The following is a 17,099-nucleotide window of genomic DNA, read 5'->3' on the forward strand; positions in this document are numbered from 1 at the left end:
CCATATCTCCTCCCTCTTTCGTCTCCCTCCCACCCTCCCTATCCCGCCCCTCTAGGTGGTCACAAAGCACCAAGCTGATCTCCCAAAGGACACTTTATTACGTAATTATGCATTATGCTAAGCCCTTTAAATGCATCATTTCACCCATTTACAAATGAATCCAGCCAAGAAGTGACAGTGATGTGCCCCATGTCACACAGCCAGTAAGTGAAGCCAGGATGCCGGCCAGGCATGCCTAACTCCAGAGGTGATGCTTTACAGCTACCCTGTTGACCCACAGGCACCTCAAACACAACATGCACACACCTGGATTCATCGTCCTGTCCTCACTCCACCCCAACTGCTGCTCTCTGTTTGCTCTGCCAGATACACAGTCATCAGCAAAGTCAGAAACTTGGAGACATCCTTAGCCCCTCTCTCTTGCTCTCCCCTTACATTCTGCTGATCATAAGTTATGTTGACTCTACCACTTCATTTCCTCAATCCTACCCCCTTCTCTCTTACCCTGAATTCCCCCAGTTTAAACCCTGATCCTCTCTCACCTGACCACTGCAATTAACAGCCTCCCTGTCTTCTCTCCTGCCCTTCTCCCAGCAACAAGAGTGACGTTTATAAAACATAAACCCAGCTAGTGGTTTTCCTTCTATATATCTGCATCACCCGCAAAATTATGTTGGAACGCCTAACACAGCAGAAGCAGCTTTCCATGCTTGGCCTACGCCTACCCTCCAGCCTTGTTTCCCACAGCTCTATGCCTCCTATCCTATAGTCTGTCAATCCAAACTGGCTGCAGGTCCCTGAATATACCTACTCCCTCCTCTGCTTAAGCCAGTTTGAGCTGGGTTTTCTGACCCTTGCAACCAAAACAGTAATAATTAATCTAATAAGAGAGGTGGGACTGGAACTGACTGCCAGACTGCAAATTCTGCACTCTTCTTACTGTAATATGCTGTCTCTCACATCCTAAGGAAAGAGGACAAAGATGAGAGTCCTCTCCCACCACAGTACCTACCCTGTTCTAGACATGATGTGCCCCCCACCCTCCAGAACTATGTCATTGGCTTTACCTGGGAAATCATTGCCTGCAAGAAAGTAACCAGCCACATCCCACTTTGTGATATATGACACTTCCCTCTCCTCCTTCCCAGAAAGTCCTCACCTGCACAAAGGAACAAGCCACAGTGCCACTGCGAAGCTGGTTCAGCAGCGTCTCACAGACAGCAACATCAGGGACACTGGTCACCCCATCTGTGATCACAATGATACCTGGAGCAGGAAGCATCAGACTCAGACCTGGGGACCCTGGCCTGATCAAAGTCATGGGGAGGCATCTGATGGACGGGGCCTCAGTATCCACCAACCAATGTGTTTTATAATCCTCCAGCACCTTTCCTTCTCTCCTTCCCTCCTGTTCCTTCCTCTTGAGGGCTGGATAGCCCAACTTCCTCCTAAGTGACGACCTTGGTGCTCTACTCCTTCCCACTAGGGTCCATGACGGTTGTCAGAGCTACTTGAGATATACACTAATAAACACTTACCTTTTACAAACAAGGAAACAGACACTCTTCCCCGGGGCCCACAGATCCCCTGGAACCTCTACCTTTGCTGATAATGCCCCCTTCCCTTCCTGTATTCCCCCTTTTCCCCAATCCCACCAACATTCCTTCTACTGACCTGCACTAGAGTTTGACGGCAGCAACTGCAGTGCCAAGATGCCCTGACGGATCATACTGACCAGTCCAAGATCAGCTGTCACCATGGAGACTCCCACTTTCCGGCCCGGGGGCTCCCCTGAGTCTGGGGACTGGTCCTCTGCCTGGCTCAAGTGACAGAAAAGATAGAATGGGACAGATGGCACTGCTGCCCCCTCCACAGCAAAACCAGAGTTTATAGCCCAGCATTGCCCAGGCCAGACGGGCCTAATCCTGTGAGGACCCCAATTCCCCTACTGTGCGGCCAAGTCCTGACTATGCTCCCTCCCCTAATATGTGCTTGCATACTGACCCTCAGATGGGCAGGGAGTCCAGCACCAGATGAAGCACCACACTGTACTGCAGCAGGGCTTCCCCACCTTTTGCCAATAAGGCCCCTTTTCCATATTTTTCCCATCGCCATTATGAAATATCTTACACATCAATCAGATTAAGTCTTCAGACATATAGAACTGCTATCTGCCTGGCTACTTCTAGGATATCTAAAGGAACGAGAGAGTGTGCTGTAGTGAGCCCAAGCAGCTTTATCGCTGATTGTACAAAATACTAGAGATCAAAGTGACCCATGATCACCTTCTCAGAGCCACTTGGGGAGAAGATCCAGGACTGAAAAAACACAAGCAAATGGCCTTCACATTTTCTCCCAGCGAGAACGTGTGTCTTGGGGAGTGTACCCGAGCCCTCTTCAACAGGAAACCTGTCGTGTGCACTCACTAGCACTTCTCTCCTTGGCTCCCTCTGTCCCTGGCTTTTAGCCCTTTTTTTCTGCTGTCTTTTCCCTCTATAATATTTGGCTTGTCCTTCCTCTCTCCTCTCTGTCCCTTAACAGCTCCTCTTTCTAAGTGGCCTCTACCCACTTTCTCTCCCACATACTTGGCTCTGGGGATCATACTGCTGCTGCAGCATGGTGGCCACCTTATCCTCAAAGAGACAGAGCTGCTCATACACCTGCTGCAGGAACATCTCCCGCTGGGAAGGGTCCAAAAGGCAGCCCTGGACCAGCACCTGAAAAGCACAATGGAAAGAGCAAGACATGAAGGTCAAGGGGGACACTGGGCAGTACCCCTTTGGTCTCCCTATTTATTCTCCACACTGGGCTTCCCCAAGCATGGAGGCGCCCTAAGATCTTCCAGTTTCCTCCACCTTGGCCTCCGGAACATTGTCTATAAGCTGCCCTATCTGGCCAGGCAAAGCCTTTTTCATTGACTCGTACTTTCTTATTCTTGTTGATTTCTAAGCACTGCACACAGAAGCTGTTCTGCACCTTTCCTCTTTTTTAAGATCAAAATCTTATTCCCCCAGTGAATGCTCCTTTCTTCCTTTTACCCTCAGCAGATAATTCCCACCTCCCTCTTCACAGAGAAAGGAAACAAGTCAACAGGAACTACCCACTCACCCTAACCCTGAGGGCGTACTACTCTCCAACCCATTGAAAATGTCCTCAGTGTTTGCTAGACGTTTATATCTATCTGTGTTCTAGTTCTTCCTTTCAGGCTCAGAAGAAAAGATTCCTCTTCCTCCTTTTTCTCCCTAAAGTTAATCGTTCCATCTACTCTTGGATCTTTTATCTAATAGCTTCATTCTCTCTCCATGGGGTTTCCTTCCTTCTACTCTCGACATAAATAAATGCCCCCATCCTAAAAATTTTTATAAAGGCCTGGTGGTCCCTGTGGTGGCCCTCGGGATCTCTCCTCTCTCCCTGCCCCCAACAGACTCCTACAACCTGCTCACTTCTCCCCAACCCCTGCCCTCCCGTGCAACAGCTACTTCTTCTCTCTGTTCAGAACTGGGTGAGTGGGTGGGGACAGCCAGAAGAGGGCAGAGTGGGACTCTGGACCACTAAAGGCCTGACTGTGAGAAGAGAAACAGAATCAGAGGAATAGTGGGAACTGGGGCTGTGAAAAGGTGAGAAAGATGCTCAGAGCTGTATTGTTTAGAAGAGTGAAAACTGGGTCAACCTAAGGGTCCAACAGTAAAGGTTTGGCTAAATATATAATGACAAAATATGATAAAATATTAAGACAAGTGGTCATTAAAAATTGTGTTTTCAAAAATATTTAGTGACACGGAAAAATGCCCATATCATACGTTAAAAAAGCAGGATGTAAAACTGTGTGTTTAGAATGAGCCTGATGTTTCTCCTCTCTCTGGATGGAGGGGTGGTGGTGAGGGAAGTAAACACAAACTCAAAGAGAAGAAACACAGTCCACAACATGTCAATAGTAGTTATTTCTGGGTGGTTATTATGAGTGAGTTCTGTGAGTTTTTTATATTTTAAGTATTTTTCAAATCTCCTTCACTGGGCATGTATTATAAACGTGACTTTTTGTTTGTTTGTTTTGAAAAATAGCAGGATGCATCTTGAGGGAGCTACAGAGACAGTGAGGAAGCTGTCTGACTTCTTAGCTGACTTAGTGGCAAGTGGCCCTGGAGGCTTACCTAAGTTCTCAGTCCTTGTCTTCTCCACAGCTGCTGTCCTTGTTCAGGACTTATCTCCTCTTCCATGCTGCAATACTCTTCTGCCTGTTCTCCCCAATCCAGAATTTGTCCCCCATCCATCTTTCTCACTGGCCACAAATAAATGTGATCTTCCTAGTGTACGCATCTGATCCTGTCATTGACATTCCAAACCTCCAGTGGTTCTCTACCCATGGCTAATAGTTTTAACAGCTAACATTTGCATGTTTTCTATGTGGCAGGCACCGTTTTAAATGCTTGACATGTATTAATTCAATCACCATGCAATACTGGTACTGTTGACATCCCCATTTTGGAGAAAAGACCCAGATGCACAGAGAGGTTAAGTAACTTGCATAAGAGCACACAGCCAGTAAGTGGTATAGCCAGGAAGCACATAAGGCACTGTTATTCCAGATCCAGCGCTCTTTACCACCACACTAAACTCCCCTACAGAATAAAGTACAAGTTTTTAGCCATGACATTCAAGGCCTTTCATAATTCTGCCCCCACTTATCTCTCCAGTCTCCTCTTTACCACCCCCCTAACCCTCCCGCCATCATTCAAACTTCATTGTGTCCAACTGAGTAACATGTAGTCCCTAGAACCCCTGTGATTGAGAGCACAGTTTCATAGCTCTGTGTCTTTGCTTTTGCTGGCCCCTCTGCCTGGAAAACCCATTTCCTCTTCTTTGAATAGTTAACATCAATTCATCCTTCAAGAGTCAGTTCAAATGCCTCTTTGTCCAAAAGTCTCTCCTGTTGCTGCCCCAGGTTTGGCTGGGTGCTCCCATATCACGAGTCATAACTTATCAGTGCCCTTATCACATTCAACTGAAATTACCCCCTTTAATATCTGTCTCCGCAACTAACTCTCAACCCCTCCCCATCAGGATAGGGACAGGGTCTGATCCATCTGTGTCTCCAGGACCTAGCCCAGGCCTGGCATAGATCAGGCTTTAGTAAGTGTTTGTCAAAGTGAACCAAGTGTTGAGTGATTACCTAATATCCAAGCTTTTCCCTCCTTGACTGTGAGCACCTGCAAAGTCTGGGGATGTAGCCCACAACCAATGGTCCTAACACCTGCACTAGGAGAACACTTTAAACCAGGGCAGTGGGCTGGGATCCAGGCATGTACCAATTGCCTTGTGTATATTGCAGCCCCTCAGACACTGTTCCTTGCATCCCCTTCTCTCAAAGCCAGTTTGATAGCTAAGGTGACAATGAAGCCATCAGGGACAATTTCAGGGTAAGCCTCTACCAGTGAGTTGAGGGTGCTTAAGAGTAGATGAAGAGAAACTGGACCAATGCTTATCTAAGCCCAATACAGATATTCCAGTAACAGACTTGGCCATTCTCCAAAAGGAGTGCCTTCTGATGGCCTGCTTGGGTGCAGGATAAGCCCTGTAATTATCTGTGTGGTCAGCATTACACCCAACAGTTCACAGGGCTCTAGGAGAAAAATGACCCTCCTCTGTCCTTGGAAGAAATTATGTTTCTGGGTCTTTGTTTCTCCTGCTGGTAGTGCAAGGAGTTAGGAAATTAGCTAAACTTCTGATGGAACTTAAGGGAGCGGGGAGAGAAAACAGTCATTCAGTGGCCAGAACCAGAGACTTAGAGGAGGAATGAGAGGGGCATTTATCCAGTCAATGCCAACTCACCTAATGCTATGGGAAGGTCCTTTAAGACCAGAGCAATGGATGCTTCTCAAGAGGAGAGAGACTCACAGAGATGACTAGGAACAGGTTCAAGGAGAGCCGGGGACTTTGGGCACGGAGAGTGGAGACAGGAATAAGGACTTGGTAGGTGGACTATCCAAAATTAGGTCTGAGGATACAAACTTGAAGAAAGGATGCAATACCTGGTGGGACTGCAAGCCAATGATTGAGGAGTAGGCCTGGATAGTGACGTAGATCTCAGGTTGGAAGTCGATGCAAGATCCAGGCACTCGGAAGGGCCGGAGCAGCCCGCCTAGGCAGCGGGAGAGGGCATGGAAAACTTCATCAAACAAGATCTCCCCTGTGGAATCATCCTGAGGGCAATGCAGAGAGAGGTCTCTCAAGGGTAACCAAAGGCAGCCCTGAGCAGAGGGCAGAAACAAGCAGCTTCCATGGGTCAGTGGGACTCTTAAGGTTGATCACACATCCAAATACAGTGCCACAAATGAATGGGATCTGTCTTCAAACACCCACCACTCCTTCCATTGTGTAAAGGAAACCTGTCTCCTTTCTAAAACGGTATCATTGTGGGATCATTCTTCACTTATCCCAGGCCCCTCCTCTTCTCCTCACTTCCCACCCAATCCTTTCTTCCCACTGTCTCCCCTCAACCAACCCCTTACCACAATGCCAGTAGATGGGCTGAGGTCCAGCTCAATGACAAACCGATACTGCCAGGCCAGGAAGGTGACCCGCGTGGATGGTACAAGGAGGAATGGCCTGGGGACCACCGGTTCATCTGGCTGCCACCCAGGAGGCAGGACACTGAGGACTTCCAACTCCTGCTCAGACTGAAGCTGACAATTAGGAATCGGGAGGAAAGGGAAGAGTCAGGAAGTCACCCCTTTCTTTCCAGGACCTGACTTCCATATCCAAAATGACACACCATTGGTTCCACCTTCTGCAACCCAACCAAGCACTCTTCCGAGCTGGAAAAACAATTAAACAAGATTTCCCCTGGGGAATCATCTTGAGGGCAAAGTCACTTGCCCCTCCTAGAATCAGACCCCTCAGAGTTAGTCTCCCCTCCTGTGTGTGTTTCCAGCACCCTCCTAAAAAAATAGATCCTCAGGGCTAGCCCTTCACATCCTGTGCGTCTCTGGGCCTCACCAGCATCTCCTGGGGTGTGGCCTGCACAGTCTGATGCAGGTGATTGAGGAACCAAGCCAGGCGAACATTTCGGGATATTCGATAATCCTTTTTCATCAACAGGAACACCTGCCCAGCTTCTTCCACCTGGGGACAAAGAGACATTTAATAAATCCATAAAAATTCACTAGTTCCTAGTACATACAGATCATGGTGCAAGTAACTTGTCCAAAGAGCTCAGAATCCATTAGTGAGAGGCAAGGCAGCAGAAGTGAAACGTTTACCCCCACCTCAGTGCAAAGGCTTCCCAAGGATTCAATTCTCAACTCTTGGCTCCCATTCCCCCTATAAAGACCTCTATGTAGACCAAGTGACTTTTGCACATTTCAACGGATATGTGAGTTTCTCCTATAAACTCTAAGTTCTTTGAGGGTGGGGATTGTGTCTTGCTCTATTTTTGTGTCCCTGTGCTTAGCAAATTGCTTAAAACAGAGCAGACAATAATGCCTGGCAGTTTCTCCTAATAAGGCTTGACAACAGCAGGCACTAAAGGATCTTCACTGGGTGAATGGCAAGCCTACTAAAGACCTCAAAGCCCAACTTCTGAGGGTCACAGCCTCCCACCCACACCCTTCTCAGATGTCAACGCTCTAGTTCCTTCCTTCCACTGCCTCATGGGCAGTCGGTTCAACTGTGTCCCAACAAGTGTTAGTTCCCTTGCCCGTGTCCTCACCTGTCACTACACAAGCCCAGCTAAATCCTGACTCAGGATGAATCTTTCTTCCTTATCCACACAAATACCACACCAGCTGTACTTTGACAGAGAGAAACTTGTCACCTCGCCAGTGGTGCCACTTCTAGTGGCCTTTACCAATCCTTTTATTTCTCCCTGGTCGGTAACCTTTCCTTATTCCCCTCAGGTTTTCCAATCTCTCAACCCCCGCCATTCCGGCAGATAAATTTGCCTACTGTTTCACAGAGAAAATAAGGGTCAACTGGTCTGAACTCCCCCAGTGTTTCCTCCAGATTAACCCTTATCTGTATATTCCTTTACCCCCTTACTCTTGCCTCAGATGAAAAGATTACTCTCCTCCTGTTTAGACAAACTGCAAATTTCTCCTCCGGAGTTCCTAGTGAGGGGGAAATGACAGGCTGTGAGGAAGTGAGCAGAAGTCAGTGACTACCTGTTGAGAAACGGGATGTTGAAAGGAAGTGAAGATTGTTTTTTTTCAATAATGGGGAAATATGCATGGAGAAGAGATGGAAAAAGTCCTGGAAAAGCAATAAGGAAGGGTGCCTGATGTCGGAGAAGAGTGTGGAGAGCAGAGATGCAATGACTAAAGATGAAGGAAGTCTTTCTTCCTCAGAAGGCAAGTATAAAGAGGTATAGAAACAGATATTAGGAAATGGCATGGATGAGAGGAGAAGGAAGAAGGGGGAAGGAACTCATATTTATTGAGCACCTAAAATACATTCAATAGTACACTGTAAAAGTTAAGTTCAAGAATTTCAGATTCAAACAGCCTGGGTTTGAATCCCAATTCAGCCTCTTATTAGCTGTGAGATTGTGGAAAAGATACTTAAACTATTTAAGCCTCAGTGTCCTCATTTGTAAAATGGAGATAAATCCTAATACCAATCTAATTGTGCTGTTCTACAGATGAAGGGAAACCATGCATATGAAGCGCTCAGCACGGTGCGTGGCACTTATAAGAATATAATAGAAGTTAACTATTACAGGTTATTACCAGGCCCAATACTAGGCTCTTTACCTAAGTAAAGAGCATTCAGTCTAAGTAACTGCATTCAGTCTTCACACAAAACATTTAATAGAAGAAAGCTGAGGTCCAAAAAAGTTAAATGACTTAGCAGAATTCGTAGGCATAGGGTCAGAAGTCAAACCCAGGCTTGATGAGCTGCAAAACCCATCTACTGAGTGTGACAACTGGATCAAACTGGGGACTTAAGAGCAGAAAAGATTTAAAGTGGTTACAAGAAGGAACACGATAGGGGTTTATGAATAGAAAGGATGCTTTGACATAATCAAAAAGACAATTTAAACATCAATATGATGTGATTTAGTATTATTTTGTGTTTTGCCTCTACACCATCTAAAATCGCATTTTGGGAAATACTACTCTCTGTTGTACTGTTTCCCTGCACTGACCTGAGGCAGGCCCTGGCTAGGATTTTGGATTTTATCCAAGAGTTAGGTCAAGCTACCAAACTCTTTTTTTCAGCAGGGCAGTACTATTATATCTGCATTCAAAAAAATTCCGTCTGGGGCTTCCCTGGTGGCGCAGTGGTTGAGAGTCCGCCTGCCGATGCAGGGGACACGGGTTCGTGCCCCGGTCTGGGAAGATCCCACATGCCGCGGAGCAGCTAGGCCCGTGAGCCATGGCCGCTGAGCCTGCGCGTCCGGAGCCTGTGCTCCGCAACGGGAGAGGCCACAACAGTGAGAGGCCCGCGTACCGCAAAAAAAAAAAAAAAAAAATTCCGTCTGGCTACCACATGATTTAGAAAGATCCCCTAACAACCAGGGGAGATGACAGTGGCCTAGACCACAGCTACTCAAAGTAGCCATCTGTGAACTGTTTGAGACTGTTCCTGAAGAGACAAGTAGTTGGGGCAGAATGTAAAACCAGCACTGCCTTTCGCTGAGAGAGTCTTGGAAAAGTCAGTTGAACTAACCTTCAAGACAAGTGAGCAAGTGAAGTGAGCTCAATTGTACGTAAGGAATCTTTAGAATAAGATGGACAAGAACTGGTGATTAACTGAAGTAGGGAGGAAAGTAACCAAAAAAAAAAACAAAAAAAACAAGGTGTCAAGGATGACTAAGGCAACATCAGAAACCAGTAAGTTGCAGGATGATTTCCGTTAGCTAGAAAAATCAGATATAGTTATTTCCCATCATTTCTAACCACCATCCCCCTCAAAAGGTCCCATCAAACGGAACGCTCTTACTGCCAAACTCCTAAAAAGACAAAAGGGGTCTACTGGCAAAGAAGGAAACTGCAGCAATTACCTGCCCTCTCTTTCTCTGATCCTTGGTCTCAGGAGATACTCCCATAAATAAATAAATAGAAAAGACAGTCTTCTCCCTGATTAACATCTCGAAAATTCTGCCAGATTGCCTAATTTATTTCCCACAGTGTTAGTCTATTAACTTGGGTATACTTACATATTGTACTGTAAAACATTTAATACTAACTTTTCATTGTTATTTTGTCAACACCCTTCTAAGAAATTCAAGGCCTCATGGCTTCCATGTGTATGATTAGAGCACCAATAAACACCATAAAATATATTCATTTGTATTGGGCCTTGGCTTTCTCAGATAAAGAGCAAATGTGCTCAGTGCCATAAGGCAACCTCTCCCTCAGGACTGGCTGAACTGGTGGGTATGATATTAGTGACCTCTCTCGTCTACAAGTTGACTATGCTGGATCCTTGCTAAGGTTCTTATCTAAAAAAGGACGGGCTGGGCTCAGTATTATCAGAATAGGAAGGATATCCCAGTTCAGCAGCCCTTTCTGTTTATCACTCTATCCCCAGAGCCTGGTGCATTGCCTGGCAATAGGATGCTCAATAAAATTTTGCTGAATAAGTGAATTCACTATATGTTCTAAGCTAAGCAAAGCAAACGCGGCATTTAAAATGAATCACAGGCAGTACAACTCTTCTTAAGGTAAGGTAATCCTAACACTAGTCTCCATATTTTTCCTTTTGTTCTTCTTTGGTGCTTAGTGAAGACTTTTTCAAATGCCAGCCTGTTTCAGTTATGCAAGGAAATAGCCAGGAAAGGAGTTTGGGCCCATATTGAGCCAGGGTTAAAGGAGGGAGCACCATAAGGACAGCTGGGGACACTTGGTCACTTCATCTTCTAGGACTAAAATCTTGGCCACTCTGGGTTTAATAAATGAACCTTTTCATAATTCCCTACACTGTTTGTTATCTCTGCTAGGCATTCACAAAGCAGTCTGGACTTCTTAATAGCATCCACCACAGTCCATAATGAAGAATTTGTGTATTTTTTAATGTTGGTTTCCTCTACAAGTGTAGAAGCTCCAGGGAGGTAGGGGTTGCCTATATTGTTCTTTGTTGTAGCTCTAGTAACCAGCGCAGTGCCAAGACACACTAAGGGTTTGAATGTTTGTTGAATGAACGTATGAATGAGGGAAATTGCTCTCGCAAGCTATATTTATTCTCTTCTCTAGTTCAAGCTGTGTTCTTAGTATCTTACCAGAGATTCCTAATTTTTCATTTTTATCAACATCTGGCTTTTGTTGTTCAAGCGTTCTCATCCTTCCTCATCTGCTTTATGGAAAAACTAACCCAGTCTGTTGTTTGGACTTTTCCTTTGCCTCCATGAAAGTTGTTTTTACCAAGTTTTTTTTCACTAGTATGTTCTTTACTGGTATTATCTTCTTTTCTACGATTCTGGAATCGGGGGAAGGGGAGTTGTAGTGTAAACTCGAATAGATTTGTTTTAGACGGAATTACAGTATTATGGAAAGAAAATGTGATATGATAGCTGAGACTCTGGGCTTGAATTTTAGTTTCCTCCTCTATAAAATACCACCACTTACCCCAATGATGGGTGAAAGCACATTGTAAAGTTAAAAGTGCCACATAAATGCACATAGTAGTAGTACAAGGTGCTGCTTCGAGTCTGGAGGAAGTCCTGCACAGCCATTCCCTCCAGCTTTTTTGGCTCACCCCCACTTAGTTGGCAGAGTTGGAAGTTTCTTCACACTGAGCCAGAATCTGTCTTGTTGATATTACCTTGACCTGCCCCTGAAATCTGTTCTCTTGGACATATCTAACTCACTTTGGGTTTTACCTCCTGAGGCCACACAGGGAAAAATCTGACCCTCTGCCAAAGGAGAAGCTATCAAACATCTGATGATGGTTCTGAGTCTTTGATTCTCCATAATAAACATTTCCAGGTTCCTTAAATGTATCTCAAACGGCATGGTTTCAAGTTCCCTCACTATTTTATATCTTAGATCACGTGCCTACGAATGAACTCTGGCTGGTCTACTTTCAACTTAAAATGTGGGGGCCAGAATAGAGCAGAATACCCAGGTGAGGTCACAGATTCAGAATCTCCTAGATTCTATTTACTTCAGGCGAAGCTTTACCATGCTACTGACCCGAGAAACCTCTGACTTTCTCGCTTCTGCTGCTGCTTAGACACATCCCCCATTCTCTCCTCATGCAGCTGGCTTTTTTGGGACACACACAATTATTCAATTTGTCCTCTTACATTGGATAAATCCAGCCTATTTTCTATTGTGAAGCTTGACTGCTGTTTTGTCTTCTAGTAAATCTCTTTCCAGCTTAATTTCCCTGCTAATTTGATCAGGATGCCATCAAGTCCTCATCCAAGTCCCAAGAGGACAAAGGCAAGGTGAGCATGCATTCATTTATCAGTCAACAAATTTACGGAGAGCCTGATACATGCTAGCACTGGGCTGGTCCTAAGGATACAATGGAAAGCAAAAATTGGTATTCTCTGCCCTCACAAGATTTACCCTATAACGGAGGAAAAAACTAATCAAATAATCACTCTAAATACTATATTAATAGAACCTAAGTGTGCCAAGGATAAGAATGTGATTTTATGACAGCATGTAACAAAGTAACCTGACTCAGGCAAGAGTCTTAAGAGAAAGTGTCCCTGAAGACTGAGCAGGGTTGGCCTCGTGAGGAGGGAAAGGGGAATACACCAGATGGAGGATATAAACAAGCACTGTCCTATTAGAAGATTTTCTTCACACTATTTGTTAGTAGGCTGCTTAATTCCATTGCTGTGCAACTTCCATTTCTCCACCTTGTTTCGAAGGTTATTTTGAATGACAGACTGACTCTTCAAGGCCAAACTGAAGTCTAGTTCACCAATCAGTTCTTATAGAATCCACTCTCTTGAAATCAGGAACATTTCCTGACTCGAGTTTTCTCGCAACATTCCCCCCATACATGATCATTCCAAGTCAACAACTACATTTTCACAAACATCATCTCTAAGTTTTCTTCACATTCAAGAGGTGATTTAACAGAACTGAAGACTCAATTATTAATTAAAGCAGTTAGAATGGTATTTTTCCAAGTGTGATCCAAGGACCAGCAGCATCAGAACCACCTGAGGTGCTTGTTAAAATGCAGATTCCTGGGCACCATCCGAGACCAACTGAATTAAGAGATGAGAGAGCTTGGGAAGCTATACGTAACAAGCTCCCTCAAGTGAGTCTTCCTCTTTACTGTTTGAGAATCCCTGAATTAGTTGTGTTCTCCCAGCACCCACACTCGTATGGAGTTTTAATCCCTGATACTTAATCCTTCTGAGTCTGAAGTGCACTGGAGCAGTCTGGCAAAGAGAAAGCAGGGTTTCGAAGTCAGAGATCTGGATTTAAATCTGGCTCTACTACTTGCTATCTAGGTGAGCTTGGACAAGTTAGTTTTTCCAGGCCTCAGTTTCTTCATCTATAACATGTGGATAAGAATGTCTACTTCAGGGACTTCCTTGGTGGCACAGTGGTTAAGAATCCGCCTGCCAATGCAGGGGACACGGGTTCGAGCCCTGGTCCGGGAAGATCCCACATGCCGCGGAGCAACTAAGCCCGTGTGCCACAACTACTGAGTCCGCGCTCTAGAGCCTGCGAACTACAACTACTGAGCCCAAGTGCCACAACTACTGAAGCCCGTGCGCCTAGAGCCCATGCTCCACAAGAGAAGCCACTGCAATGAGAAGCCCATGCACCGCATCGAAGAGTAGCTCCCACTCGCTGCAACTAGAGAAAAGCCCATGTGCAGCAACGAAGACCCAATGCAGCCAAAAATAAATAAATAAAATAAATAAATTTAAAAAAAAGAAAAGAATGTCTATTTCAGAAGGATGCTGTGGCAATTAATCAGGAGAGTCAGAACAATGATAGAGGAAGCCTATCATTCTTTGGAACATTTATTGAGGCCTATATACCATTTATAGCAAGATGAATAAAACATTATCAGACACTGTGCTGCATACCATGTATACCAGGATGCAGCAAACATTGTCCATCTCGTTAATTTGTTGTTTGTTCATTGCCCCTGTCCCTTGGTGGTTAAGGTATAAATTATTCCTGGAGACTTTTCCAACCCCTGTGCTGTTTTCTGTTAACAGAATCCCACAAAATAATGTAGTTTCCACCTGCCCTTGAACCACTGTACTTATGCCAAAGTCCTGAACCTCTAGCACGGCTTCAACCTGAATCTTCTTGACCAGCCTTCTCTCTCACCCACCTCCATCTGAGTTCGAGCACCTTGGATCAAACGCTGGTTCTGCTGCTTATTAGTATAAGGCCTTGGTGAAGTTACTTAAACTCTGTGCCTTAATTTCCTCATCTGAGAAACAGGGATAGTAAGAGTGCTTTTTTTTTTTAAGATTTTTTTGATGTGGACCATTTTTAAAGTCTTTATTGAATTTGTTACAATATTACTTCTGTTTTATGTTTTGGTTTTTTGGCCGCGAGGCATGTGGGATCTTAGCTCCCTGACCAGGGATCGAACCCGCACCCACACCCCCTACACTGGAAGGCTGTCTTAACCACTGGACTGCCAGGGAAGTCCCAACAGTGCCTATATCACAGGGGTTTTCCCAGTATTAGATGATACTCAGTAGGCACTCGTGTTAGCTATTCTCACTGCCACTGCGCCCACACTGGCAGCTGCTTCATGTTAGTTCTCTGAAGGTTCTCAGCTCCTCCTCACCTCAGGATTTTCACTGTTCCCTTTGCCTGTAATGCGCTCTGCCTCTTCTCACAGCCACCTTCCACTCCTTCGGGCTTAAATGTCATTCCTCTGAGGCTTTCTGATCCACCCCCTCCACTGAAAAATTAGGTTAAGAACCCCTGTTGAACACTCATTCATTCTGTACTTTTCCTTTGAAGTGCTTATTATCATAATTCAACATGTGCACTCCATTAGAATAGGGAATGTGTCTTACACTGCTCCGTATCCACACTGATAATTAGCACAATTCTGAGTCCATAGCAGCAGCATAAAATAATTTAAGTATCTGAGGAATGAATGACTTCTTAAATCTGACTATGCCCAATATTTCTCTCTTGGAATTGTAATAACCTCTAACAATCAGTCACTTTTCTGCTCAGGGGCAGAACTCTTCACTCCCTTTACCTTCTGAGATAAAATTTTCAGAAATGTAAATCAAGAATTCAACAAATGAACTTTTGGCTGAGTGAGACTTCCAGGAGTGTATGTCTTGACTCCAAGTTCCTTTAGATTTGCACTGCTCAATATGGTAGCCATTACCACTTGGGGCTACTGAGCACTTGAGATATTGCTAGTCCAAAGTGAGACATGCTGTAAAATACACTCTGGATTTTAAAGACTTGGTACAACAAAAGAATGTTAAATATCTCATAATTTTTAATATTTACTACATATTGACATGATAATGTTTTGGAAATATGGGGTTAAAGAAAAATATATTATTAAAATTAATTTTACCTGTTTTTTTTTTACCTTTTTAAATGTGGCTACTAGAAAACTGACAGATATGCCTTGCATTGGATGCAATGCTGTTTTAGACTACCTGCCTAAAAGATATGTTGTATTTCACCACATCCCTCCATTTCTTCTCATTTTAATCCATAACAAAACATACTCCAAATTCCTTCATCGGTTTTTCTCAATGATATTTCTGATGCATAGGCTACTCCATCACCCCTGTCGACACATCTGATCCTTTTTAATAGGGTAGTTTCCTACAACCATATTTAATCTTGGGTCTCGTGACATCGAATTGGAGATTTACCATCCTGCGGCTACTTTATTATTTATACTGTAAACATTATGACTAAGAACACAAGATCTACAGCAGACCACCAGTTTTGGAGTCCTGGCTCTGGTACTTACTAGCTGTGCAACTTTATTACTCTTAATATCTATCTCTGTGCCTCAGTTTCCTCAACTGAAAAATGGGGATGATAATATCGTCTACTGCGTAGGGTTCAGAGTATTAACTGATGTTGGTAAAGTGCTGAGATGGTCCCTGACACACAGTAAGCATTCAATAAGTAATGACAACTAACTGCATCATTATACACATCTCTCACCCTTCCCATCTACTCATATATTCTCTTGTAACACTGGGCCCCTCTCCTAGTGACGTTGTTCTTTCCAAATCCGAGATTTTACACTCAGATCTTCTAACTCCAAAACTCTGCTACACCCCAGCTGAGAGTAGCGCTTGGGTAAGGTACTTCTCTCGATTTTCAGTTTCTTACCTGTAAATGACAGTGGGTATCGCCACTTTCCTTTGCACAAGTTTGAATGACACAATGTATATAAAGTTCATTGCATGGTCCTTAGCACCTTATGGATACTTTATTTGCATTTTCTGATTTAAAACATGTGACCCTAACAATACACCAATGATAAGTACTTTATGAAGAAGGCAACAGGCCGGGAAGTCAAGACTTGCCCCAAGTTGCACAGATAGTTACACGTCAGCGCCAATACGGGAACGAGGTTTCTCTCTGAGTCAAATGTTTTTTCATGAAACCAAAGCTGCTCTCCAAAAGCATGAGCGATAGGACTAAATTCATGCTGTTTATGGCATTCCAATATTTGAAGAAATGCAGCAACTGGCAAAGCTGCCCACTGAAACTGCAACGGAAAATCAAAATACAGGTTTTCTTAATACCATTACGAGGTCAAAGAACCCGAGAGCCCTCGAGTTGGCGTCGTGGATGAAATTTCGGCAAACAAAACAGCGACAAGTTCCTCCTCTAGCCCCCCCAGGAAGGTGCGGGTGAGGAGATACGATTGTCTGGGCTTCGGGCTGGCCCGGCGGCCCCGGACCCGGAGGAGGCCACGGCCGCGCCCGGCCGCCGGACCCTCACCCTCGGACCCGGGACCCAGCGCTGCGCCCGCCCGCCCCTCACCTCCGGCTCCGGGCGCTCCGAGGCCATCACACAGCCCTCCCGCGCCGGCCCGGGCCAGAGAAGCTGCTCCGCTCGTGACCCCTGACCCGGCGGCCTGGAGACCGGCGGGACAGGAAGTGAGGGGGAGGGCCGAGTCCTGAGCTTTCTGATTGGCTGACTTGGGAAACGGAAGAG

General features: G+C 45.1%; 1 protein-coding gene across 8 annotated transcripts in view; it reads right to left on the reverse strand.

The window, feature by feature from the left end:
• The window catches only part of SZT2 (SZT2 subunit of KICSTOR complex), a 52,889-nt gene extending 35,874 nt beyond the window's left edge, over nt 1-17,015 (reverse strand). For 5 of the 8 annotated variants that reach the window (XR_008616564.1, XR_008616566.1, XR_008616565.1 and 2 more), the window contains exons 1-7: nt 16,926-17,014; nt 6,997-7,122; nt 6,510-6,683; nt 6,030-6,200; nt 2,586-2,717; nt 1,675-1,816; nt 1,160-1,266 (exon numbers count right to left, since the gene is read on the reverse strand). Coding sequence is in view for 5 of the 8 variants with exons in the window: in XM_028485264.2 (XP_028341065.1) it covers nt 1,160-1,266; nt 1,675-1,816; nt 2,586-2,717; nt 6,030-6,200; nt 6,510-6,683; nt 6,997-7,122; nt 16,926-16,952 (879 nt within the window). In the remaining 3 variants the exon portion in view is untranslated. Of the gene's footprint in view, nt 1-1,159; nt 1,267-1,674; nt 1,817-2,585; nt 2,718-6,029; nt 6,201-6,509; nt 6,684-6,996; nt 7,123-16,925 lie in introns of those variants that run through there. The other 3 variants (XM_028485250.2, XM_028485256.2, XM_028485270.2) reach the window with 3 other exon arrangements.
• Nucleotides 17,016-17,099: the final 84 nt, after the last annotated feature.

Source organism: Physeter macrocephalus, chromosome 3, assembly GCF_002837175.3.
Source record: "Physeter macrocephalus isolate SW-GA chromosome 3, ASM283717v5, whole genome shotgun sequence".
NCBI lineage: Eukaryota > Metazoa > Chordata > Mammalia > Artiodactyla > Physeteridae > Physeter > Physeter macrocephalus.